Source organism: Mustela lutreola, chromosome 15 (genome assembly GCF_030435805.1).
Source record: "Mustela lutreola isolate mMusLut2 chromosome 15, mMusLut2.pri, whole genome shotgun sequence".
NCBI lineage: Eukaryota > Metazoa > Chordata > Mammalia > Carnivora > Mustelidae > Mustela > Mustela lutreola.
The window spans coordinates 47,837,975-47,864,483 of record NC_081304.1 but is presented as its reverse complement, the minus strand read 5'-3'; the positions used below and the strand labels follow the sequence as shown (position 1 = coordinate 47,864,483).

Below are 26,509 nucleotides of genomic sequence, written 5' to 3'. Positions count from 1 at the left end.
TTCACTTTTTAAAGATTTTCTGTTTACTCATGAGGGACAGAGAAATAGAGGGAAGGGGGGAGGCAGAAGCAGAGGGAGAAGCAGGCTTCCCACTGAGCAGGGACCCCGATGCGGGACTCAATCCCAGGACCCTGGGATCATGACCTGAGCCGAAGGCAGAGGCTTAACCCACTGAGCCACCCAGGCGCCCCTGTGGTCTTGAATTTATCCTGAAATCTTTAATGCTTAATATTCTTTAACTGTTCCCCAAATAGGGCTGTTGTCTCGTCTGCATGAGAGGGGTACCTTTCCTAGAGTTTGCCCAGGGGTCTCCTTGACAACCTACCACCCCCAGAAGAAGTGCCATGCACTCAAGGGAACCAGTCTCCCAGACCTAGGGTCTTTTGGATTGTTTCCATCCATGAGAGATGGTTGGAACACCCTGGGCCCAGACACCTTGGCTGCCACCCCCATCCCCTCCTGTCACGGCGTGTCTCTGTGGCTCCATGTGGGAGCCGGGGGCAGCCAAGCTGTGGCTCCCACCTCACACCTGCGTGGCAAGGCCAAAATGTTAACCTTCATCTCTTTTTCTCTCGCAGGCAACCTTTCTTTATATGTTACAAGTGAAATATTTACTCAACCAGGTAATACAGACTCTTTGCTCTCCTTGGTGGGGGATCTCATGGGAGTTCATGCAGTTGGGGAGGGGTTGCCCTAAAATACTCAGGAACCCTCGAAGTCCGTTTCCTTGTGTTGAAGGTGCAGGACTTTGGTGTGGAGAGGTTTATGAGGTGAAATCAAGGAAAGTATACGTTATTGTTGGCTCTGGAAAAAATCTTATCCGATTCCCCCTTGGAAATATTGTCATTGACAGGATAGGGTTAGCACTGGAGCTGTCTTTGGCTCCCTAGAAGTGACGGTGTGTGGCTGTGCGGCCTATAGAGGGTGCCTGTCGGGCTCCAATGTTTCAGCTCCAATCTGTCCAAAGGGCCCCACAACTCCTCGGTGGGACATGAAGGCCCACCTTGTAATTATACCTCATGTTGGTCAGACCTCCACATGACTAGCAGCAACAGTCAAAGACCGGGGCCGGGACGTATGGATTTGCGATGCCTGGGTATGAGGGACCATGGACTTGATTCCAGATGGTCCAGGTAAATGAGGGTACCTGGCAGTGGGTCATGGCCATGGAAGCAGGCTCTCCAGGATGCATGGAGGGGCCAAAGCAGGGAAGAGAGAAGGGAGGTGGTTTTCCAGCTGTTAAGTGTTCTTAAACGTAAGAGCTCCCCCTGTGAAGGAAACATTTCAAATCTTCATTAGTGTCTGTAAAGAGGCAGAAGACTCCATGTCTGGTGTCAGCCTGTAACCTTGTCCGAACCCACGTAGAGGCCTCAGCCTGCTCAGGACCTCCTTTGTATCCGATGGTCTCCCAGCAAATGCGGGGGCTTCTGACCACAGGCTCAGTTTGGTCCAGTGAGAAGACTGGGAGTGACGACCCCTCTCTCCGATCCTTGGAGGGACAGGGAGAGACTTAGAAGGAGGAGCCCGGAGCCGAGAAGGGCCAGGAGGCATTTACTGGGCTTTGGAGAGCATGCAGAGCTCCCAAGGCATCCGGGTCACTGAGGGGTTGGAGTGCCGAGACCACGACCACGGTAGAGGGACACAGTGGAGGACAGAGCCAGGGAGGTGGGTTGGCCTGGGCTCAGCGCATGGGGCTCTGTGTTTGTTCCCTGCTGAGGATATTTCAGTTGGTGGAAACCAGTGGATTGGTGGAGGAGGAGAGGGGAGTTACAGACATGGTCCAGACAAAAGATGCCGTGGGCTCTAACAAGAAGGCATGTCCTGTGGAACCAACGGAAGTCCTATGTTGGGATATTTCCTATAAGATGAAATGACTCTTGGCTAAAGGGACCGGCAGGAGAGCCAAGAGTTGGGTGTAACCCAGCTTCCATCCTGGGGCAAAGCAGCTGGGCTGGGGACAATGTTAACAGTGTTGGGGAGGCTGGGAAGAGCCCTAGATGAAACCAGGGGGCTGCTTAGACTTTCAGTGGGGAGGGTTAGAGAAGGTGACCCCGCCAGCTTCCACTGACCACCTGCGGGAAGCTGTCTCTTGGATGTTTTCGGTTTCCATCTGTGTGTCCACAGCTCCCACATTTCCAGCTCGAGCCACCAGTCTTGCCCGCTGCCCGTGGGAGGCCTGTGCACATAGCGCCCTTGACCTTCTCATCCCCCAGGCCTGCCTCTCCACTTGCCTGCCTTCCCTCCTAGTTAGTGGCCTCCAACATCTTTTCTTCGGGTAACCTGGCCTCATGTGGCACTCCATCCTTTCCTTCACTCTCACAGCCCATCAGGGACGGTCCTGTAGGTCCTGCCTCTCCCCTCCTTACCCCCCGCCCCCCACTTCGGTTCCTCTCTTCTCCTCCTTCTTCCTTCTGTGATAACTGCAGGGGCCTCTTACCAAACCTCCCTGCTGCCACTCCTTCCCTGGGCCAACCCCATACCATGCTGCTTCCTTTACTTTCTACCTGAAAGGTAGGTGTGGTCACCTGCCTCCTTTGCTAAAAACTAAGCAGGTCACCTGATAAAAGTTGGTGACCCATAGTAGTGGTTGGCCACAATCCTTGCCTTGGTCCCCGAGCCCGGGACTACTGAGACCACTAGAGACAAACACGCAGCAGGACAGAGTCGTGGCAGCCATAGCGGAGGTCAGAGAAGTGTGGTTCTCACTCAACAGAGGGAAAAGAGAGCTATGATTCTGAAGAGTAGAGTTCAGGAGCAATCCAAGGGAAGCCATGTTTTGGTGGGCTCCGAGCAAAGCAGGAAAGGGTCTGCCCTGCCAAGTGGACCTAACTAAGACCTCTCTTCCTTGGGGAGCACAGCTGCAGATGGCCGTGTCCAGAAACCCATGAGAAGCCAGCCCCTCTGAGATGGAAATCGGGGCTTCTTTTTGTGTGTTTGAGAGTGACTTCAATCCCCCAGGCAGCTGAGGGATCTTTGAGGTCTACTGAGATGACTTCAAACAGCCAAATGTCCTGTGCTCTGGGATTTTTAGAGAGCCAGGTTTCTTAGAGAAAAAGCATTCAGAGAAGGGGCCAAGGTGACCTGTTTGCAGCCGGAGAAACAGCACCTCCTGTCATGGTCACCGCTGGCTTCCTGGTGTCCGAGGTTCTGTCCCGATGCTTGGTGGCTGGGTCGGTACGTCCCCAGCCTGTGTGTGTCGTTTTCCCCTTCTGCTGGAAGTCTTCGATTGAGATGCCGGATAGCCTGGAATTTTCTGCCCTGTACTTGCAAGCAGAGCAGGTGTGATGGAGTGCTTCCCACATTCTAGGTTTGGGAGGTCATCCTAGGTTTTCTTACATCATCGAACTGCCATTTGGTCAAGAAAGCGCTGAGCTCTCACGCACCATCCAGTGCTGAACGTGACTTGTTTATACTCCGTCCCTGTCAGTCCTTGCACTCTGGAAGGCCAACCGATTTGTCTTCTGGCCTCGTTTTCACCTGCCTGCCTGCCAGTGGCCAGAGCTCCGTGTTTCCTGGCCCTGGAAGAAGGGTATAGGAGGCAGGCAGGTAGGAACAGTGAGGATGGGCATCCAGTTACGTCCTTGGGGCATGCCTGCAGCAGCCCTCCCTGCCTGTGTGTTTGGGGACGAAGTGGCAGTCCCGCTCCTTGGTCTCCAGCATGGGGTGTGGTCTCTCTTTCAGGGAATCGTAGTACCCCAGGTCCTAACCGGAGTAGCAGCCAACCTTGTCAATGCCCTCCTCAACTATCTCTTTCTTCATCAGCTGCATTTTGGGGTGATGTGAGTGCAACTGATTCTTGGGACGGGGGAAGGAATGACCTTGGGATGGGGGGAAGGAGTGACCTGGGGACTGGGGGAAGGAATGACCTTGGGACGGGGAAGGAATGTCCGTGTGGCTTTTCCAGGGCAGGATGGTGGGAGGAGTGGAAACCTAGACCTGGTCAACGTGTCTTTGTGTGGTCCCCTCCCTGGGCCACTCTGGAATACATTCTCTGGACAGTGAGGCTGCCCCAGAAAGAAGACACATTCGGGGCATACATAGGGGTCCCAGCAGCATGGAGGACGGGCACCTCCCCTCACTGGGACTGTTCTTTCCAGGGGGTCGGCACTGGCAAATACCATTTCCCAGTTCACCCTGGCACTCCTCCTTTTCTTCTACATCCTTGGGAGGAACCTGCACCAAGCTACCTGGGGAGGTAAAGACCGCCGTTTGCGTTCCAGGTTGGACACGGGTTTTGTCTTGGGTTGAGGCCTGGCCCAGCCACCTGTGTGTCATTAATAGGTCTATGTCCCCACTGTTACAGGGTGGTCCCGTGAGTGTTTGGAGGACTGGGCCTCCTTTTTCAGCCTGGCCATCCCCGGGATGCTCATGCTGTGCATGGAGTGGTGGGCCTACGAGATCGGGAGCTTACTGAGCGGTCAGTGTGGGGGCAGGTGGTGATGGCCGGTGTGAACACGGGGTCTGGAAGTGTGGTGTCAGCTGCTTCTCTCCACCAGGTATCCTCGGCATGGTAGAGCTGGGAGCCCAGTCTGTTCTGTATGAACTGACCGTCATTTTGTACATGGTGAGTGTCTGGGAGTCGGGCATGGGGAGAGGTGCTAGATGTTTCCCTTGAACAAAGAGTCTGAAGAACAAGTATTATTACTCCTCCCATGAGTAATTTTTGTTTATTTACTTATTCATTCATTCATTCATTCATTCATTTGACAGGGAAAGACCTAGTGAGAGAGGGAACACAAGCAGGGGGAGTGGGAGAGGGAGAAGCAGGCTTCTTGCCGACCAGGGAGCCTGATGCAGAGCTTGATCCCAAGACCCTGGGATCATGACCTGAGCCAAAGGCAGACGCGTAACGACTGAGCCACTCAGGCGCCCCACAGTAATTTATAGACTGATTCAGGAAAATAAAATTTCATCCCAGAGCCTGGGAGGGTCCATTTGGAATGATGGGGTCTTCCTTGGGAGCTATGGAAAGTTGGGAAGAATGAGATGCTCAGGGATGGTCAGGCATGTCCTTTATTACCACACTTGCCAAACATGATGTATGTTTTCCATTTGTCACTATTCAAATGCCCAGGATGGGGTACAGGTGGGGGCCTGAAGGACGATGGCGCTAGGTGCGTGGCAAGAAGAGCCTAGCTCCTGTGGGTCCCCGAGCTCCCCTGCTGCCTGGGTCTGAGGTTTCAGACCCCTCATGGGTTAGACCCTAAAGACATGAAAGCAGGGTCTCCAACAGATAAGCCACGCCAAAGCCCCCAGCAGCATTGTTCACAATAGCCAAAAGGTGGCACCAACCCAAGTGTCCATCAAGAGATGGACAGAGAGGGGCGCCAGGGTGGCTCAGTGGGTTAAAGCCTCTGCCTTCGGCTGGGGCGGTGATCCCAGGGTCCTGGAATCGAGCCCCGCATCGGGCTTTCTGCTCTCCGGGGAGCCTGCTTCCCCCTCTCTTTCTGCCTGCCTCTCTGCCTACTTGTGATCTCTATCTGTCAAATAAGTAAATAAAATCTTAAAAAAAAAAAAAAAAAAAGAGATGGACAGAGAAGCACACTGTGGTCTGTCCGTACAATGGACTATTACTCAGCCTTGGAAAGGAAATATCTTCATGTGCTAGAGACGAATCCCAGTTATTAGAGGCTTTCCTTTGACTTTGTTTTAAAAAAGATTTTGTTTTAAAATTGAAAACAGCAACTAGAAATTCTGAAGGGTTTTCTTCTCTAGCCCAGTCCCTTAGAAAGGGAGAATTATAATGTGGAAGGGACTGGAGACAGCACACTAATGCTTAGCACCCCCACCCCCCGCCCCACCTTGGGTCTGGTTATGTTTAAGAATTATGTAAAATATGTATTTACTTTTTTTTAAAAAAGATGTATCTGTTTGAGAGAGAGAGAGCACGCGTGCGCACACGCAGGCACGCACTTGAGGGGGAGGGGCAGAGGGAGAGGAAGAGACACTTTTTTTTTTTTTTTAAAGATTTTATTTATTTATTTGACAGACAGATCACAAGTAGGCAGAGAGGCAGACAGAGAGAGAGGAGGAAGCAGGCTCCCTGCTGAGCAGAGAGTCCGATGTGGGGCTTGATCCCAGAACCCTGGGATCGTGACCTGAGCCGAAGGCAGAGGCTTTAACCCACTGAGCCACCCAGGTGCCCCAGGAAGAGACACTCTTAAGCAGACTCCCCGCTGAGCATGGAGCAGGACTCCGGGCTTGATCTCACGACCTTGAGATCAGACCTGAGCTGAAACCAAGAGTCGGATGCCTAACTGACTATGCCACCCAGATGCCCCCATATCTCCCATTTTTTTTTTTTAAAGAATAAATCTCCCAAAGAACTCTGATTTTTGTTTTTCTTTTATTCTATGTTTGGCGGAATTTCTAAACCTGTATTCACCACTTCAACTCTTGATATTTTATTTATATTTTTAAATTTTAGTAAGTTCTGTAAGTATATCCAAATCAAAATGCATACCGATGTCTCCTTACATGTATAATTTTTAAACCCATTTCTTACTGCAGAATTAAATATTCCATGCTTTAGGACAAAGTATCTTTACATCTTACCTTAAAATAAATTCCTAAAAGTGAAACTTAATTACAGTTTTATGTCTTTTGCATATATTGCCATATGCTTTCCAAAGCTTACAAGAATTTACACTTGTATTTCTCTAATCGAAACAAGAGTTTGTATCCTTTACTCCTCCTGTTCCCCAGCTGTTTACATTTTGGCCTGTTTCCTCACTTTATTGATCAATCTATGTATCTACCCATCACCTCCACAACCTGTATTCCAATACCACCCATTGTTCTGATAATGTCCTTTAAAACTACTTTTCTTCTGGAACTAAAGTGTTATGCTTTTCTAAAAAAATGAATGAACTTGAGAAAGAGCGTTTGATCGGGGAGGAGAGGGGAGAGGGAGAAGCAGACTCCCTGCTGAGTAGTGAGCCTGATGTGGGATTTGATCCCAGCTTCCTGGGATCATGACCTGAGCCGAAGGCAGATGCTTAACCCACTGAGCCACCCAATTGCTCCCTCTTTAAAAAAAAAAAATGTATTTATTTGAGAGTGTGCAGATGTGGGTGCAAAGACAAGTGAAAGTGGGGAGGTAGATACAGAGGGAGAGAATGTTGCAGACTCCTCACTGAGCGTAGAGCCCAATGCTCTATCCCATGACCCAAGATGACGACCCTGAGACTGTGATCTCACCCAAAACCGAGAGTCGGAGCTCAACTGACTGAGCCCCCCGCTCAACTGACTGAGCCCCCCAGGTACCCCTAAAGGGTTAGGCTTCCTTAATCTTCTTTAATCTAGAGCAGATCCCCAGCCTTCCTTTGTCTTTCTCGACCTTGACCTTTTGAAGAACAGAGGCACTTTATACAGACTTCCCCTCAATGCGTGGAGGTGACACTTCCTTGTGAATGGTTTCCGAGTCTGCATTTTTGGCAGGAATACAACAGAAGTATCGCTGTGTGCTTCTTGCGTGTTCTGTCCGGTGACCTGGATTTGTTCCACGATGGGTGATACTAACTCATTTCGTGGTTAAGGTATTGTCGGCTCTTTCCCTTGGTAGTTAATACATGATCAGTGGGAGAGCTGTATGTCTGCTCCCACTAGTGAGTTTCCAGTGTGTACTCAGTCTCGCAGGTCTCCTGTGTTCCTCACTCTGAGATTTCTGCCATCCTACCCCTCGGTCAGTCTGCACAGGAGGCAAAATTCATGTTCTAATGGTTGATGACTTTTTTTTTTTTTTTTGAACCTAATCCTGCTTTCACCAGGGGTAAAATTGTAGGTATTAGTAATGACTAATTTTTATTGAAGAGCTACTACACGTGAGGCCTTGTCCTAAGCAGCTAGCATATATGGACTCCTCCCATCCCCACAGTAACCCTACAAGCTAGGCTCTGTTACAGGATCCCATTCACAGCAAACAATTGAGGGCAAGAGAGGGTGAGTAACTCACTCGGGGTCGCCCAGCAGATAAATGTCTGCATCAGGACTTGAACCCAGGCTTCAGAAATACCCATTCCTTGGGGCTCCTGGGTGGCTCAGTGGGTTAAAGCCTCTGACTTCGGCTCGGGTCATGATCCCAGGGTCCTGGGATCGAGCCCTACATCGGGCTCTCTGCTCAGCAGGGAGTCTGCTTCCTTCTCTCTCTCTGCCTGCCTCTCTGCCTACTTGTGATCTCTGTCAAATAAATAAATAAAATCTTAAAAATAAAAAAAAAGGAAATACCCATTCCTAACCACTGTGGCATCCTGGCCTTCCTGGGTCTGCTTTAACACCACTCTTAATCCTGTCCTTCCCCGACACCCCCCCACAAAAGGGTAGCCTGCTCTCAGCTTGGTATGCGTCTTTCTGTTTTCTTAAGTTCCTTTTCACCTAAGATTTGGGGCACCTGTTTAGGATTCTGTTTTCTAAACTTTTTTTTTTTAAGACTTTATTTATTTATTAGAGAGAGTGAGCAAGATAGAGCACCAGTGGGGGTAGGAGCAGACTCCCTGCTGAGCAGCGAGCCCCATGTGGGACTCGATGATAGGACTCCGGGATCACGACCTGAGCGGAAGACAGCCGCTTAGCCCACTGAGCCACCCAGTTGCCCCTATCTTCTAAACTTGATCTGTTGTTGGTCTCTCAGACTTAGCTTGGGCTCCTGGCGGTCCCCCCTCCCACATGAGGAAGGAGGAACATAAGCCTCCATTGCATACTTTAAAAGCCCCGTAAGTGACACCTCTGTCCTGGAGAAGGTTCACAGATGGGCTCAGAATGGACTCTGGAGGCAGGGCTGCCTCTCTGCTCCTTGCTTGCTCTTTTCCTTGTCATTACTGTATGTTTCCTTTTGTATTTCAGATACCTTCAGGCTTCAGTGTGGCTGCCAGCGTCCGGGTGGGGAACGCACTGGGCGCGGGAAACATCCAGCAAGCCAAGAAGTCATCGGCTGTCTCCCTGCTGGTCACAGGTGCTTAGAGTCTCCCATCAGTGACTCACCTGAACACGGGTCTTTGCACGGGAAGCCCAGCTGCCCGGTTCCCGACAGCCTTCCCTTCTCACTGCGCTGTCTCTCTACCATTTTTACCTCCAGGACTCTTTGCTGTAACTTTCTGTGTCCTGATGTTAAGCTGTAAGGATCTCGTGGGGTATATTTTCACTACCGACCGGTGAGTGTGGAGGTTTTCTTGAAATGTGAAATCTGCAGTAAAAAAATGGTTGGGTAGATGCCTTCCTGGGAGAGCTGCCTCGCAGAGGGTCTCTGAGCCATTTGCAAGATCAGAAACCCGCTGCCGTATACCTGGGAAGAATGGGTCCGCTCTGGGAGCTAATTTATCATCCAGAATCTTCTGATAGATGCTGCTGGTGTTTGGGATGTGCATGTATTTTGTTTTATTTATTTATTTTTAAAGATTTTATTTATTTATTTGACACAGAGAGAGAGATCACAAGTAGGCAGAGAGGCAGGCAGAGAGAGGGGGAAGCAGGCTCCCTGCTAAGCAGAGAGCCTGACATGGGGCTCTATTCCAGGACCCTGAGATCGTGACCTGGGCTGAAGGCAGAGGCTAAACCCACAGAGCCACTCAGGTGTCCCGATATGCGTGTATTTTAAAGATTTTATTTATTTATTTGAGAGAGAGAGAGATCACACAGGGAGAGGGAGAAGCAGACTCGTTGCTGAGCAGGGAGCCCGATGTGGGGCTTGATCTCAGGACCTGAGATTATGACCTGAGGTGAAGGCAGATGCTTAACAGACTGAGTCATTCAGGCGCCCCAGAATATGTATGTATTTTAAAGAAGGAAACTCCTTTTGGGTCCCATCGATTACATTTCCAGTTAAATATTCTGTTCCCAGGGACATGCATCATTTTGGTATCTCAGAATCTGCCCAAGTGCCTGGTTTGGACGAGTTGGGTCATATACTCGTCAGTTCAAATTGAAGTTAAAATCCCCCTAATGAATCATCTCAAAAAAAGTCACATTTTCAGACTGATCACTGAGAATTCTTGCAATGAATGGATTGGCTCTGTGGTTCTTGGGTTCTGTTGGGTTGGTTGTGGTGTGTTTTGACTACATGGATATATGGGAAGGATAATTCTGATTTAGGATTTTTTTTAACATTTTATTTATATATTTGAGAGAGAATTAGAGAGATCATGAGTGCAGGGGGGGGGGGGTGGGCTGTGGCGGGTGGAGGGTAAGGGAGAAGCAGGCTCCAAGCTGAGCAGGGAGCCCAATTCGGGGTTTGATCCCAGGACCCTAGGATCATGTCCTGAGCCAAAGGCAGATGCTTAACTTACTGAGCCCCTCAGGAACCCCTGATTTGGGATTCTTTTTTTTTTTTTTTTAAGATTTTATTTATTTATTTGACAGAGAGATCATAGTAGGAGAGAGGAAGGGAAGAAAGAGATCACAGAGAGAGAGGAAGGGAAGCAGGCCCCCTGCTGAGCAGAGAGCCCGATGTGGGACTCGATCCCAGGACCCTGATATCATGACCTGAGCCGAAGGCAGCGGCTTAACCCACTGAGCCACCCAGGTGCCCCTGATTTGGGATTCTTTCATCAGCAATTACAAAATGCTGGCTCAGGGCAATTACAAAATTGACTTTTCCTTCATGGATTTAAAAAGCAGCTGGTGGACAGGCCTGCTGTTCCCAGTTCATTCTTTGGGTATTTGTCTGTTGACTTTTTTTTTAAATTTTAAGATATATTTATTTATTTGAGAGAGAGAGAGAGAACGAGCGGGAAGGGCAGAGGGAGAGGGCGTGAGACTCTCAAAAAGACTTCACGCTCAGCACGGAGTCCCAACACAGAGCTTGACCTCACAACTCTGAGATCATGACCGGAGCCAAAACAAGAATCGGACTCTTAATTGACTGAGCCATTCAGGCGCCCCTGTCTTTTGCCTTCTGATCTTGGGTTGTCCTCTTTCAGCCTCAGCCATTTCGCTGTGGGGAAATACAGTGTTTAAGTGTGCCTCACTTGAGAGTGAATGGAAAGGCAGCCAGAAATCATTCTCGTGATCTTACAAGTGAATCAGAATTAACATCCTCAGATGTGTATCTGTGCTGATGGTTTCAGTAGGCACAGGGCAGACCTTGGATCCTGAGTCTGTCCACTTCTGGAAGCCGTGCAGGGCAGGCAAAAGCATGGGAAAACAAAAGGCCCACAAACCATAGCCTTGATGATATTACGAGACAGAGAAAACTCAGAAAATCAAATTACTTACGAGCTGGCGGGGATCAGCAGGAACTGGCCGCATCGGTGACATAGACTTTTAACAACAATATGGACATTTAACCTAATCAAAGAGGAAAAAGGGAGAGAGCTCGATTCAAAGTAAGAAAGGAGGAAATTACTAAAAGAACTATCATTTTTTTAAACCATGAGAGACTAGTTTGCATGACTTTTGCAAGTAAACTAAAAAAAAAATCTGGAAGGAATAAATAACGTTCTAGGAAAATAAGTTACCAAAACATACCTTGGAAAACATAGAAGGGCTAACTGGACCGATTTCCTTAGAAGAAATAAGAAAAATTTATTTGAAAAATCTCAAAAAAGCGCTAATCCTTGGATGTTCCAAAGGAGAATTTTATAGAACCTTCAAAATGTAACTCCAATGCTGTCGAACTGTTTCAGAGACCAGAAAAAGGAAAATTTCCACACTCTGTTTAGGACTAAGCAAAAGTAGAATATCGGTACCAAAATCTGACAGAGTTTGTACAAGAGAAAAAGAAAGTTGCAGACAAAATCTCACTTATTAACTTCTGTCTTATAATCCAGAAAAATATATTGTGGACCACATTCAGCAGCACATAAAAGATAATACAGTTGGTAGACTGTGGAAGTGAATATAATCTATCAGGTAGATAAATCAAGTTGGGGAACACCGTGTAGAGAATGCTAGAACACGAAATGATGGAGGCTGGAAGGGGCAGATAAGAGTGTGCATTTGTATCTGGACAGGGACAAATAAGAACAGTACCAAGGACTGTTGTTGCCTCATCTTGGGGGAGGTGGTGGTAATGGGTGGGCTGGGAACAGAGCGGAAGTAAGATTTTTCTCGATATCCTTTTCATATTGTTTGATTCCTCTTAACTGTTGCATATTCCGAAAATAAAACTCAATTTGAAGAAAAGAACTGTGTTTCTGTCCTTTTTTTGGAGGGGCAGGGGAGCGATTGTCATGGTCTGTGCTGGATTTCTTGTTTGTTTGTTTAATTCATTCAACAAATATTTATTGCTAGACAATATTCTAGGCTTATTTGTTAATCACTTGAAAGTATTACAGATTTATTTTTGCCTCCCTGGGTCAGGGGCAACATTTTCTAGTTTCTCCTTAACTGTGGGCATTAAAATTAAAGTCTCTAGCTGTAGAGGTTAGGGACGATTTCTAGGAACTGTGGATAATTCCGTAAACTATACCCATAGCCTTTATAATTTGCCTACCTTGGTTCCACATGGAGAAACTTAACCACTCCATGTGGTTTCTCCAGACACATGGAGAGATATACATGGAATCATGTTAAAAGAAGGATGGCACTATAAACCAAATTTTCTTTGTGGGGGCAGTGGAGTACCAAATCATTGAACTGTCTGCCTTGGCTGACTGGACTAGATATTTCTTCTACAAGTCATGCGATGCATCGACTTGGGTTGGTTTCCGCTGTGGGCCAAGAAACAGAAGGATTGTCCCAAATTGGGTGTTGGCTGGAATGCACAAGCCAGTTCAGTTGTATGTGGAAGCCAAGTGCTCTCACCTGAATCAAGTAGTCTGGTTTTTCCCACGTGTCTGTCTCCTTCGATCACCACGTGCTTTCTTTTCCTAACAGAGAAATCATTGCTCTAGTGGCTAAGGTGATTCCGATCTCTGCTGTTTCCCATCTATTTGAAGCTCTGGCTGTAAGTATTCTTCAATATTCCCTTTATTTTTTTAAAAGATTTTACTTATTTATATTTGAGAGAGCAAGCTCACCAGTGGGGGGTGGGCAGTGGCAGAGAGAAAGAGAGCGAGAGAAGACTCCCCGCTGAGCAGAGAGCCCAATGAAGGACTCAATCCCAGGACCCTGGGATCATGCCCTGAGCCAAAGGCAGACGCTTAACCGACTAAGCCATCCACGTCCTGCGATACTCCTTTAAGCAACTTTATGATCTAAATGTACCTTCTGTTGGTGGTAAATTTAAGCAGAAAAGAGCGGCTGGGGTTGGGGGGCAGGTAGGTGATACTGAATATTTTTAGCATATTCACTTGACAAAGAAACTGGTCCATGATGGTGGATTTTTAAGTCTGAGTCTTTTGGGGACGGGGCGTGCTCGGGGATGGCTAGTCTTTCCGAAGACTTTGGGGAACGTTCTCACCAACGGATGGTTTCTGCCTACAGTGCACAGGTGGAGGCATTCTTCGGGGGAGCGGTAACCAGAAGGCTGGGGCCATTGTCAACACCATTGGGTATTATTTGATTGGTCTCCCCATCGGGATTTCGCTGATGTTTGCAGCCAGAATGGGAGTGGTTGGTAAGCCTTCACCACGGGCAGGTGGGTCTCTCACTCACGGGCCCCGGAAATGACCTCTGGAACTGTAGCTTTTTTGGGAGACTTGGCTTTGGAAGTTCATGCCCCTCCTACCCCGCTGGGTCCTTTTCCACACTGACGTACTTGAGTGGAGCCGGGTGACCTTTCTGCCTCCTCTCCCTGTCCTGTGTCATCAAGTTCTCACTTCTTCCAAGCTGGTGACAGCAGGAGGGCTGAAAAAGCATTCAGAAGTGTACCTTTGGTGGCCCCAGTTCTGTCCTTTGGTGACAGTCCTTTTATGGTGGGACCCTGGGGGTGAGCTGAAGCCATTATAAATTGGCCCTATTGGAGTTGTGTGGTGTGAGGCAGGAGAAGCCAGGGATCAGCCCTGCTGTGATTCTTAATAGAACTCCTGACAACATACGTGGTATGGTGGGTGTATACGTTCTAGATCATGCCTGCTGTGGCTTAGCCCATGCGGGACCTGGATCTGCGCTCTGGAGGTCACCTTCATGGCCATTCTGCACCTTCCATCTCCTGCCTTAAGCCGTGTGTCTTCCAGGCATCCCCCCCCCCCCCCCAAAGGGCATGGGTGGGATGTGTGTAAACATCACAGAAAGCAGGGGACTCTAATCACCTTACCACCTGGGGAGGAAAGAACTTAGTCCACAGGGTCTGGAATGACCAGAGCTGACCTTTAAAAGAGTAGGGAAACAGAAAACTGCTCAGCTTTGATTTCTAAAATAATAATTTGGAATACATTGGCAGTTTATAGAAGATTCTGTTAAAACCCGGACACATTATCTTTGGGTGAAATAGTGAGAGACTTATTTACCCATCAGTACTTGGCAGGCCCCGAGTGGTGAGAAGTCATCCTGATATCTTGAGTGACCTCCCCATCCCATTACACTGCCTGTTGTTCTCAAGGTCAATAATATTTTAATAAAAAATAGGGGAGATGTTCCAAGATTGGAGTTGCCAATGCAAAGTTCACTGGACTTTCATCGTGGTGCCGAAAATGACTTAGCTGAGTTTCTGGCATTACTCGTATTTTGGATTTGCTGGTGGCAAAGCTAAGGGCAATATTGGAAAAATCTTAAAAGTACGGATCTAACAAAACAAAAATAAGAAAATAAATTTAAGAGAAATAAAAACACAGATCTACACATGTTCCCAGTGCTGGACGAGGCTCACTTGCTCATTTGACAAAAGCCTACCTAGTATGTGCAGAGTCAAGGGAGTGAAGACTCACTTAAGGGAAGTGCTATGGTAGAAAATTCCAGTTACAAAGTTTGTTGCTGGAATGTGTAGTATGGTGGCTATAGTTAGTAATACTGTATTGCACGTTTGAAGGTTACAGAGGGAGGTCTCAAAAGTTCTCATCCTCAGAAAAAGAACTTTCTAACTATGTGTGGAGAAAGGTACTGAGATTTATTGTAATCGTTCTGTGATATATACGAATATTGAATCATGATGTCACACTCTTGAAACTAATTGTTATATCTCAATTTAAGAAATGTTGGGAGCTCTGGGCAGGTGAGTGCTCTGTGAGGAGACTGTAGTTAGTCCCTGCCACTCGCCTCTTCCAGAAAATAAAAAAAGTATAAAACTAACTCAGATTTCAAATACTGTGTCACCATTGGTAGGATATGCAATGGCGAGCATCACACCAGTTACCCTTAATACCCTCACAGGCAGCTCCCGCAAATCAGGAAGTCCCCATCTTGATCCCCTAGGGAGGCTTTTCAAATACATACATTCCTGGGGGATTCTGACACACACCTTATTTTGGGCTTCTTACCTTGAATCCAATCAATCTTTTAAATGGTATATAATGAATTTCCTGGAAATGTAACCCATCACTTTCAAATTAGGTAGAGATATCTGGTTATTTTCTGTTTAGGGTGATTAGAGTAAGCTGGTAGTTTTTATGGATCGGGAACACTGGATTTGAACGAGAAAGCATATATTTATATGCATATATATATATTTTTAAAGATTTTGTTTCTTTATTTGACAGAGATCACAAGTAGGCAGAGAGGTAGGCAGAGAGAAAGGAGGAAGCAGGCTCCCTGCCTAGCAGAGAGCCCAAATGCGGGGCTTGATCCCAGGATCCTGGGACCATGATCTGAGCCGAAGGCAGAGGCTTTAACCCACTGAGCCACCCAGGCGCCCCTGTATTTGCTTTTATTAGTCCATTATAGGAATGGCAGGTGGCTATCAACTTTACTCTTTTAAATATTGGGCTGATCACTCCTGAAACATGTGACATGGGTGTGACTGCTGGTATCAAGGAGCAGATCTGTAAACTATGCACCAAGTCTGGCCACCGGAACCTGTAAACCCTGTCTAGCCATCTCTCCCTTATTGAGATCTGGAAGGCTGTGGAGATAAATTGAGACCAGCCAAATGGGAAAAGCAAAAGTTGTTTATTCTGAGCTTGCCCCAGCAGGGGACTTGACCACCATCACTAGAGTTTTGGCAGAGACCCCAAGGCAGGCCGAGGAGTGAGAGAGCTTCATGGTGGAGAACAGGAAAGTGTCAGGTGGACCCTGATGGACGCCGGTGGCCTGGGAAAGATGTGGGCTAACCGAAGTGGGGGGTCCTGTGTGGCTGATCAGGCGGGATGCAGCTTTGGTTTTCTCTGCTTGGCCCTAAGCTGGAAGCAGAGACAGAAATGGAAGAAGCTGTCAGTTACTGATGGCATCCTGGCCATTTGGGGTCAACAGTTATGGAAGTTATTGTTGAGCTCGGTGCAATAATCCTAGAGATAGAAGTCTAGCTTCCCGTGAGACTGATGGTAGCAGGCTCACTTTTGGGATGCTTATCGTAGATGGGGGGTTTCCTGGATATGTTGCTACAGGTTGGGGGGTCATAGTTCTCTGATACATGGTGTGGCCATTGTCTGTGTATTCAGTGCCTCAGTCTCTTTTCAAGGAAAACTAGAAACTCAGGGAATTCAGGGAAGGCTGGAGAGCCAGATCTTTACCACTTGGGATTATAAAGTCATCTCATGGTCCACTGTATTGCAAGATCTTCTCGAGCCCCTTGATGGTGTCCATCATGGTGGTCACCCCCTAGGAGAATGGCTGCACAGAAACATTCCAGACTTGGGAGAAAATGCAGCCAGCCAGACTCAAAAGCCCTGATAGGGTCCCTTCTAACAAGGTTCAGGAGCAGTTTCCCTCTGCTGTCTCTTCCAGTAGATGAAATCTCCTGGCTAAAGATGATGAAGAAGTTATTTAGGAAGATGTGGGAAAGGCAGGCTTAAGCGTCGGCAGTAGGACCCTGGTAAGATTTGGCATGTAGCCAGTCAGTCTGGTCAGTCTGGTCAGTCTGGTGTTGGCTGAAATCCCTAGACATAGGCCTTCCAGTTCTGAATTCATAGGGGCAGCTGATGTGTCCCTGCGAGTGGTGACTGTCTGTTGTATATGGTGTGCAAAGACTATAGGGAGTACCTTTGGCCAAGGGAGCTCAAGTGTTGCTCAAAGTTTTGCTAATTTCAGTTCAAGGAGGACATTAGTCTTTTCTCCTTTTCCAGGACTTTTCCCACCCATGGTGGGTGAGGAGGACAGGATCGTTTTTGAATGGGGGCAATATCTTACAGAGTTTCTTTATATGGTTCCCGTAGTGGGTGTGTCTCAGTCACTTGATAAAAAACTTGGAATGTCTCAGGTTGGAAACAAAAAATCAAGCATCTTTTTAGTGATGGTGAGGTTGGAGCTTTTCAGCAAGGACATGCTTCAGTCTATCCTAGAATGAGACACCGTTTTAGTAATTTAGTAATAAAATAAGTTTTATTACTAAATTTATTTAAGATTTTATTTATTTATTTGTGACAGAGATAGCAAGAGAGGGAGCACAAACACGGGGGAAGTTGAAGAGAGAGAAGCAGGCTCTGTGCTGAGCAGGGAGCCCCATGTGGGACTCGATTCCAGGACCCCAGGATCATGACCTGAGCCGATGGCAGACGTCTAACTGACTGATTTACCCAGGCATCTCGTAATGTTGATGTTTTATGATGGCCTCTTTGAACCCTCCAGAGACTGATCTTCTGGGGCCTCAGATAGGACCAGAACCTGGTTGGCATCAATGATATGGGAACGTTTCCTACAGCGCCCACATTTTCTTGTCTGACCGGGGCCACGGCTTTAGAACAGCCTCCTGTCTGGGTAATAGGAGTGTATTTAAAAGCTTGTCAGGGTGCCTCAGTGGTACAGTTGCTTAAGCTCCCAACTCTTGGTCTTGGTTCTTGTTCTCAGGGTTGTGAGATCGAGCCCCACATCTGACTCTGCACTCAATGCGGAGCTCACTTGGGCTTCTCTCTCCCTCTCCCTCTGTCCCTCCTGCTCATGTTTCTCTCTCTCAAATAAATAAATCTAAAAAAAAAAAAAGCTCCTTAATTTGCTGTCCATCTGTGATGGGGGTTCCAGCACAAGAGAGCAATCCGTTCTGTTTCCCAAGCACCCCCAAACCAGCGGCTGCTTTTCCAAAGGTGTGAATGGGCTGCCCGCACAGATGTTCCCTCTCTGGTCTATGGCGGCTTTAGGAAGCACAACGGGGTCCGTTGTCTGGGCTGATTGCAGGGGGAGGACTGTGGTCCGAAGGAGAGCTCACACTAGGGCTAGCACATCCTGGCCAATAACCTCCAGCTCCCGAGCAAAGGTACGACTCACCAGCGAATAACATTAGGTCAGAGTCGTCAAGAGGGCTCTCAGATAAAGCTGAGTGAGGTACAGAGAGTTCCCTGGCACAGGGAAGACAGCCACCAGGCTCCCCTTCTGGGAGTTTCGGAGAGTGACAGGACTCTTAGGCCGTTGGGGTGAAGAGTAGTGGGAGAGGAGGGGACACGCAGCAACAGAATCTTGGAAGATTCTGTTAATCCACTGGCTGAAGAATGCTGTGTGTTCCCAGCAGTGGGATCTGGGGTGGGATTTGGGGGGTAGCCTAGAACTCGGTCATCAGAAGTTTTTAATGCATAGAGAACCTGTTGCCTGAACCTGAGAGGTTGAGTTAAAACCCCAGGGGCTTATCCAGATGGCTCAGGAGCAAACTGACAAAATGGGGTTTTGGGTAGTTAGGGATGCCTGGGCTTGAAGGAGGTGGTTGAGGAGTCTTCGTCAGATTCCAGAAACCTGGGGCCTCCTGAGCAGAGGGTCTATCCCTATCGACTTCGTCAGTTCATAAAGACGGATTGCGATCTCAAGGAAATTTGACACTCGTTGTCTATAATATCCAGCTAAGCCTAGAAATCCCAGACTGAGGTCAGACCCTAAATGAGCTGTGTTCTGGCAAAATCGTGACTTTGCTTTTGAAACGAGGTCCCTTTTGTGCCAAGGCCATGAACCAGAAAACAGGATTTGTAAGACGGGCTTCCTCATTTTCTGCACAAGGCAGGAGCTCTGGTGCTAAATGTAGGAGATCGGAATCACAAGGGAAATTTAGATGTTTACGGTTCTTGATGGAGATGCTGAGAAAAATAGGAGGGGGCCTGACTTTCAGACCCACTGTTGTCCTCTGCAGCGAAAGCAAAGAGTTGTTGGCTGTCCCGGTGTAGAGGCAGCTGCACAAGGCAGACCAAAGACCCACCTTGTTGTAGCAAGTGGCTTCAGGCAGAATTGATGTCAGGATGGTATTGGGTTAAGTATTAGCCGCAAGTGAGGGATCACAATTTTGTTGATGACCCTGAGTCTTGCGTAAATCAATAGCCTCATTCATTTGATTTTTTTTTTTTTTTAGATTTGGTTTATCTATTTATTTGACAGAGAGGTCACAAGTTGGCAGAGCGGCAGGCAGAGAGGAGAGAGGGAAGCAGGCTCCCTGCTGAGCAGAGAGCCCGATGTGGGACTAGATCCCAGGACCCTGAAATCATGACCTGAGCTGAAGGCAGTCGCTTAACCAACAGAGCCACCCAGCTGCCCAATTTTTTTTTTCGTGGCAGCTACAAGGGCCCATCTGGGGAATGAGAAGACCGCTGGCTAAGACTTTCAGCTCTGGGTTTGATTCCCTTTGCTGGCCTTGAAGGGATGCTGAGGAAGGTTAGGGAGAATTTGGTAGGAGCGATCTGAACTTTTATGCATCTTGCTGCAATTACTTGGCTCTGTCAGTAGGATATCAAGGCCGTGGAGTGTCAGGTACAGGGTCAAGTTCCTTGTCTGGAACCCACCATCCAACACGATAGAGAAGGCGAGATCTATCCGGAGCAGCCCCGACTTGATTATGAATAAAAGAGTCATCTGATGGGGCGCCTGGGTGGTTCAGTAGGTTAAAGCCTCTGCTTTTGGCTCGGGTCATGATCCCAGGGTCCTGGGATCGAGCCCCACATTGGGCTCTGCTCAGCGGGGAGCCTGTCCCCTCACCCCCCGCCTGCCTCTCTGTCTACTTGTGAGCTCTCTTTGTCAAATAAATAAATAAAATCTTAAAAAAAAAAAAAAAAAAAGAGTTGTCTGGGACCTCTAGACCTGGTTCCCTCTGCTGTGCCTTTGATACCATAATTCTGTCTGCAAAGTCAGTCTCTGCCTGTGACATTCCACAGGGCTGGTAATCACAGTGCAGGAAGGAGTGTTTCTTAGTCGAGGGTTCAAGGGTCCCAGTTCAAGACTGGGAGATTGGGAAAACCTGTGGCGTATTTGGAATACCAGCCACCTGTGTGGTACATGGAGGCTGAGGCTGAAGGTGGGCAAGGGTAGCAGGTGTCCACCGGGCGTTGAAGAGAATGACCGCCTATATTTACAGTTTATTCCCCTGGAGGGTCTAATGAGTGCTTTTGGCCTCCTTGAGGACTCTTACTGATCTGAAATGAGAGACTCTGCCTTGTCTTGGTTTATCTTTCTTAGCATCCTTCTCTTTGCGATGTCTACCAGTGTTCTTGTAGTAGGTGGCTGGCTGGGGGGTGGGGAGAGTAGGGGTTAGGTTCCCCAGCTGTCTCTCTGTGGGGCTCCTCGTTTACTTTGGGTCTCGTCTCATTTTTGTCCCAAAGTCCTTTCCAAATGTTCTGCCAGGTGTTGTCGTTTGGCGAAAGGGCTATTTTTCATATCAGGTTCTGTTTTCATATGAGGGCTCCAATTTCAGTTTTCACTTTCTCACGGATGTAAGGAGAGGGAAGGGCAGCAGTGGGGACACATCAGCACTTTCTTAGACTCCAGAACGGCAGGTGGCACGGGTGGACGGAAAATGCTCTCTGGATCAAAGCCAAGTTCTCAGGACCCGAAACTGCACCAGGAGAGCCTTGTCTGGTTCTTGGGGTAACCTGTAGCAAGAACTGGTCCAAATGGGTGCCCATTGGGTGAGAACCACAAACTCACAGGTCTAGGGGATAGACACATGTAACAGGCCATGCCCTGGCTTCTAATTCTCCTTCTGTGACAACACTTGACCAGCACCACAAAAAGAGCACAGAGCACAGCAAAAGGGATGAAAAGGAACCCCAATTCCATCAAGGATGTCAAACACATGGGAAGCAACGGTACCCAGGCACCAAACCAATGAAGATACAGCCAAGGCAGTCACGATAGAGACTGGGTTGTGGACCTGGCCCCAACTTACCACGTTCCCTTGGACTGCATGCGCCACGTGCAGAAAGGCACAAGGGGCCTCTGCGGGTCCCACATCTGGTTGAATGCTGGCGTCCATGATATTTGGTAGCATAGGCCAGGTCTTGCGGGGCCTCCATAATGGGCTGTGGAAATAAAAACCAACCCGATGCGAAAAGCAAAGAGACCCAGAGGCAGGCAGAGCAATGGGTTGCTGTAGGCTATGGATCAGTGTTGCTGTAGGCTATGGATCAGTGTTCTGTTTTTGCCTATGGTCTGACAGTTGCCCGTTGGTATATTCACTTTTTCACTGTTGACCAAAGAAACCCTCCTTGCTTGGGGCTTCCCTCTGTGTCCGGTGTGGGTTTTCTAGGTGGAGTGTGATGGGATCTTGGGATCCATGTGGCCCTTCCCGTTTTACATTTCCACTCAGCCTCTCCTTTGGTGTGGTCCTCTCTCTCTGCGGACAACCCTATCCTGGGAGCTCTGGAAGTCTGTGCCCAGAGCCAGTGAGGGCCTGTAGGAAGCACCAAAGGAGGGAATGTACAAGGCAGATACTGTCTTTTGCATTTTGAACATGTTAGCTGAGGAAAATAGAACATAGCTGTTTGGAAGTACCGTGCTCTTAGAAGTAGGAAATAGATTGTCCTGGGAACCTCTTCTCCTTATAATTAGTGCTTCTCTTAATAGTTAGGCTCCCAAAGACCAAAAAAGGCTCTGAATGTCAGTTCTGAGATCCAGAAGGCCTGGGCAGTGACTTGCCCTGGGCCTCCCAGAACCTTCTGGGAACCAAAGGAGGGAGCACGAGCAAGGTCTGTGTCTCACTGTGGGTTCCACCCCGGGGTCATGAAAGCGGATTCTCAGAAGTGACAGGGGACCAGCTTACTTCCCAGGGACGCCTGGTTTTCCAGTGAATTAACCTCTATTACATATTTTCACTTCTAGGTCTGTGGTTGGGGATCATCATTTGTTCCATCACACAATCTCTGTGTTTTCTTGGCTTTATTGCTTGGCTAAATTGGAAAAAAGCTTGTGAAGAGGTAACTGTGCTCGTTGCTGGCCGGGTAAAAATTCCTGTCCTAGAAAACAAAATCAGCTCAGGCACTCTCTCTCTCTCATTTTGAAAGGGCCTTTCCCCCTTTATCACCAATGCTACTTTATTGTTTTAGCTGCATTTAATTCGGATGCAAAGGGCCAGATGACCCTGGATCTTATCCATTTATCCATTCCCCTTTGTTTTAGTCAGTGAATTAAAAAATAGGGGTTCCGTTCTTCCTTGTGTCCTATAGTAAGCTACCAGCCTTGTGCCCAGAAAACCAATTTCAGGACAAGATCTGGAACTGGCGGGACAGTGGGAAGCCAGCAAATTCATCCTGATACTGTTTTTTATGATCCCAAAATATTTCATGAGGATACCTGCGTGTCTCTCTCTCTCCAACTTGCTAGGGTCAGTGTGGGTCTGAAAATAGATGGTAGGTTAAGAGATAAAGGGAAGGGAAAGGAACGGATTCTATGACGTCGGGCCCTGCTTTCCCCTTGATGTTGTGCTTTTCCATCCGTCCTTCTCCCACCCAGAGACCCCATGTCAATCATTCAGAAAGATGATTACGTACTTGTAAACTAGAGAAGCTCCAATCTCATGTCAGTTAAAGAAAATGGCTGGGTTTTTTCTAAGCGGAGTGGTCAAGTCAGTTTCCTAACAGTATGGTAAATAAAGCCTTGTGAATTTACTTGGAGTTTCATCTTCTAGGCTCAGATCCATGCCAATTTGAGACTGAACATGGTCCAGGATGAGCCTGCAGCTGCCTGCCAGGACCCAGGTATGGAAAACTGCCTTGGCTCTGGGAATAGGTCCCTCCCCGGGTGGTCCTGGAAGGGGCTGTCAGTGGGACACAAACAGATTGGCTGCCGTGAGTGCCCCCTGAACTCGGGCAGTAAATGATAAATGATAAAGTCACACCAATTTGAGGTCAACAGACTTGGAACTTTGTTTGCTTTGCATTCTGGATATTAATACACTGCTCTAGATGGTTCGAGGCTTCTGGTCATCCATGCCTTGGATGTAAGCATCTCAAAGGCATTTCTAATGCTTGATCCTGTGTTGGGACCCTTATCTTGGAGACTGACATGAGTAAGTTTATGTTCGTGGGGTTCCCCCATTCCCCAGGCCAACACATAGGTGGGCTTTAAACAGATGATTATTTATTTATTTTTTTTTTAAATATTTATTTGACAGAGAGAACAAGTAGGCAGAGAGGCAGGCAGAGGGAGAGGGAGAAGCAGCCTCCCTGTTGAGCAGAGAGCCTGATGAGGGACTTGATCCCAGGACCCTGAGATCATGACCCAAGCTGAAGGCAGAGGTCCAACCCACTGAGCCACCCAGGCACCCCCAGATTATTGTTTTTAACTTTTGTTTCTGGGGAGCAGGGTGCAACTGTAGGTATCGTTTTCCTTCTGTCCCATTAGTAAACCCCCCTCTATTCCCAGTTCCTCAGGCATTGAGTCATGGACTCAGACTTGTTCCTTGCTGCTTTCTAACTGAACCCCTTTGAACTCAGTGGCTGGTGAATTACAGCTCCCACTAGTTTTCACATAGTGTCCCCTATGTGCCTGGTTCCTGATCTTGTATTTGAACACTGTGGGTAGAAGTAATTGGAGGCCAACGACGATTTCGGTCTTCAGAGAGGATTTTCCTTTGGTTCTGTCAAACTCTTAGGGTTACCAGCAGCGCAGGGCGGTTGAAACAACCCAGACTCCTAGCCCATCCAGCTGACTTGGCGGCAACTGGGGTGAGGGCTGGTTGGCTTCTGGTCCGTCCTTAAGTCTTGGATGCAGCCCTTGAGATCCAACCTGAAGTCAGAGGGGTTTACCTGGGTAGGGACTGAACTCCCGAAAGCATTGGTCCATCCCGATGGAGAACTCTCAGGTCCAAAGAGGCTCCAAAGGCTGGCTCCCAACTCTGGGTCTCCAGCTTCCCCTAGATCTTGCCCTGACGACTTTTCATTACCTTGGTAAGCACTCTTGACATCTTCAAGATGATACTTTTCACTTAGCTTGTCCAGCTTTTGTAACTGTCTTCAGAGAATGGCTGGTCCAAGTTTTCTCCTGTCTGCCATTTATAAAAGCAGAGTACCAATACTTCCTAGTACCTCATGCTGCTGTCTTGAGAGGCAAGTGAGCTTCGTACATGTGAAGGGCTGAGAACGATGCCTGATGTGGAGAAAACACATTTTTTAAAAAAGATTATTTGAGAGAGAGCATGAGGAGGGGGGAGGGGCTAAGGGAGAGGGAGAAGCCCACCACCCCCACCAGGAGAAAGCATCTTGTGAGAGTGAGAGCTGGTGTTACTCTGAAATTCCTTTCTCTCACAACTTATACCCATTATGCTTACTAAGAGGTCTGATGCCCATCTTATTTTTTATTTATTTATTTTTAAATTTATTTTGATTTTTTTTAAAGATTTTATTTATTTATCTGACACAGAGAGAGATCACAAGTAGGCATAGAGACAGGCGCAGAGAGAGAGGAGGAAGCAGGCTCCCCACTGAGCAGAGAGCCTGAGTCGGGGCTCGATCCCAGAACCCTGGGATCATGACCTGAGCTTAAGGCAGAGGCTTAACCCACGGAACCACCCAGGCGCTCTGCTCATCTTGTTCTGTTAGGTTAACTGCTTTTATTCTTCCCTCAGGGAGTGTGGGAAGATGACATACATCTGTCACTATCCCGGGGGATGCTCAGTAGGCCTTCTGACTCGATCCACATCTCTCTTCAGAGATGCCCTTGGATTCTTTCTTTGGTTATTTTCTCCTCTGTTGGCATCCCGGGGGATGCTCAGTAGGCCTTCTGACTCGATCCACATCTCTCTCCAGATGCCCTTGGATTCTTTCTTTGGTTATTTTCTCCTCTGTTGGCCTTGTTCTCCTTTGGGACTGCTCATTAGACGAGTGTTGGCTCCCTGAAAACTTCCCCTATGAACCTTCACTTCGAGAGGCCACGTATTTCTCTAGTTCTTGTGGGGTGGGGGGCGAGCTCCCTAGAAGACCCAGGCTGACAACAGTCGGATCCAGTCAGAGTTTGTGGGTGAGTGAGCGGAGAGGGACTCTGAAATGGAATTTCTTTTATGTATCCAAGGTAGCAACTTCTTCCTGAGTAAACTTGCCTCTGATGAGTAACATGTATATATGGTATCTTTTTTTTTTTTTTTTAAGATTTTATTTATTTATTTGATGGAGAGGGATCACAATTAGGCAGAGAGGCAGGCAGAGGGAGAGGGGGAAGCAGGCTCCCTGCTGAGCAAGGAGCCGGATGTAGCATGCGATCCCAGGACCCTGAGATCATGACCTGAGCCGAAAGCAGAGGCGTAACCCATTGAGCCACCCAGGCTCCTCTATATGGCATCTTGTATACCTAGGGGGAAAAAAATCCTTTTGGACTGCTAACTAAGTTTCTTTTTCCCTTCAGGGGGCCCCGGGAGCCATGGAGGAATTAGAGTGAGAGATGTGAGGAGAAAACACGAGACCTGGTTGGACCAGCACAGGCACCAAGAAGATGTTCAGGCCCAGCCAAGGGACATGACTGACTTGACTGGGAAACATTTGGTGCTGTGGCGGGGGCTTCTGCTCCTGGGGGTTATTTTGATCTTGATCGTAGGGATTTTAGTGAGAGTGTATGTCAGAATTGAGTGATAGGCAAAAGAGAGAGGGAGAGTCAGGACAAGTGATAATTCTGAGCTGACAAAAAAATGCAGAGGCCCCACAGTGGGAATTTGCTTTTAGTTAAGTTAGTTTCAACTGGGCTCATGGGTTTGAAGAATTACAAGTTCCAAGTTATGTTTTCTCATGAGGAAAAGGAACTAAGGTACAAATTATGTTCCTGTCCAAGACAATGTTGGAAAGTTCAGAGTGACAATGATTCAATTTATGTGCCATTGTCTTAACCAAGGACCACTGTGTACTGACTACATTCATGTACAGCTTTGCTGGTTACTTGTTATGCTGAATGTTTCTTTAGATATAAACCCTTGTACTGAGTGCTTCAGGTTTCCTACTGTCTTATTTAAAATATATTTTGCACTATATCTTTCCTCGTGCCTTCAGTGATTCTGCAACGGGCCAATGGCATTTGTTAATATCTAGATCACAGGAGCTGTGAGCAGTGGCGTCGCTTGAGAAACCAGAAGGGGAGAAGATGTAGATTAAGCAGAAAGGAGTCAGAGGGCATTGATGAGCAAGCTTCCTGTCTTAAAATGTTTTAATTTTGAATTTGTTTTAAATTTGTTAAACTTGTTAAAATTTGTTTAAAATTTTAATACAGGGTTTGAAGAGCTCATTCAGGCAAAGGAAGAAGTCAGATGGTTTCTCATGTTGATAGAAGGGGGCGGGGGGGGGATTGTTAAATTGGAAGGTAGAAGAAATGAAGAGGGGGGTCTAGGAGATGTGAGGCTGGGTCTTGGGCAGGCCCCTTTCATCTTCTGTTTGTGTCTTTGTCT

General features: G+C 47.8%; 1 protein-coding gene across 1 annotated transcript in view; it reads left to right on the top strand.

Moving 5' to 3' along the window:
• The window catches only part of LOC131816531 (multidrug and toxin extrusion protein 1-like), a 35,562-nt gene extending 9,511 nt beyond the window's left edge, over nt 1-26,051 (top strand). Inside the window, exons 6-17 of the mRNA XM_059149345.1 lie at nt 579-623; nt 3,682-3,779; nt 4,098-4,195; nt 4,304-4,417; nt 4,497-4,564; nt 8,842-8,950; nt 9,074-9,149; nt 12,811-12,880; nt 13,360-13,492; nt 21,967-22,061; nt 22,772-22,841; nt 25,483-26,051. Of these exons, the coding sequence (XP_059005328.1) occupies nt 579-623; nt 3,682-3,779; nt 4,098-4,195; nt 4,304-4,417; nt 4,497-4,564; nt 8,842-8,950; nt 9,074-9,149; nt 12,811-12,880; nt 13,360-13,492; nt 21,967-22,061; nt 22,772-22,841; nt 25,483-25,706 (1,200 nt within the window). The 3' untranslated portion in view covers nt 25,707-26,051. The remainder of the gene's footprint in view (nt 1-578; nt 624-3,681; nt 3,780-4,097; nt 4,196-4,303; nt 4,418-4,496; nt 4,565-8,841; nt 8,951-9,073; nt 9,150-12,810; nt 12,881-13,359; nt 13,493-21,966; nt 22,062-22,771; nt 22,842-25,482) is intronic.
• The last annotated feature ends 458 nt before the right edge of the window (nt 26,052-26,509 follow it).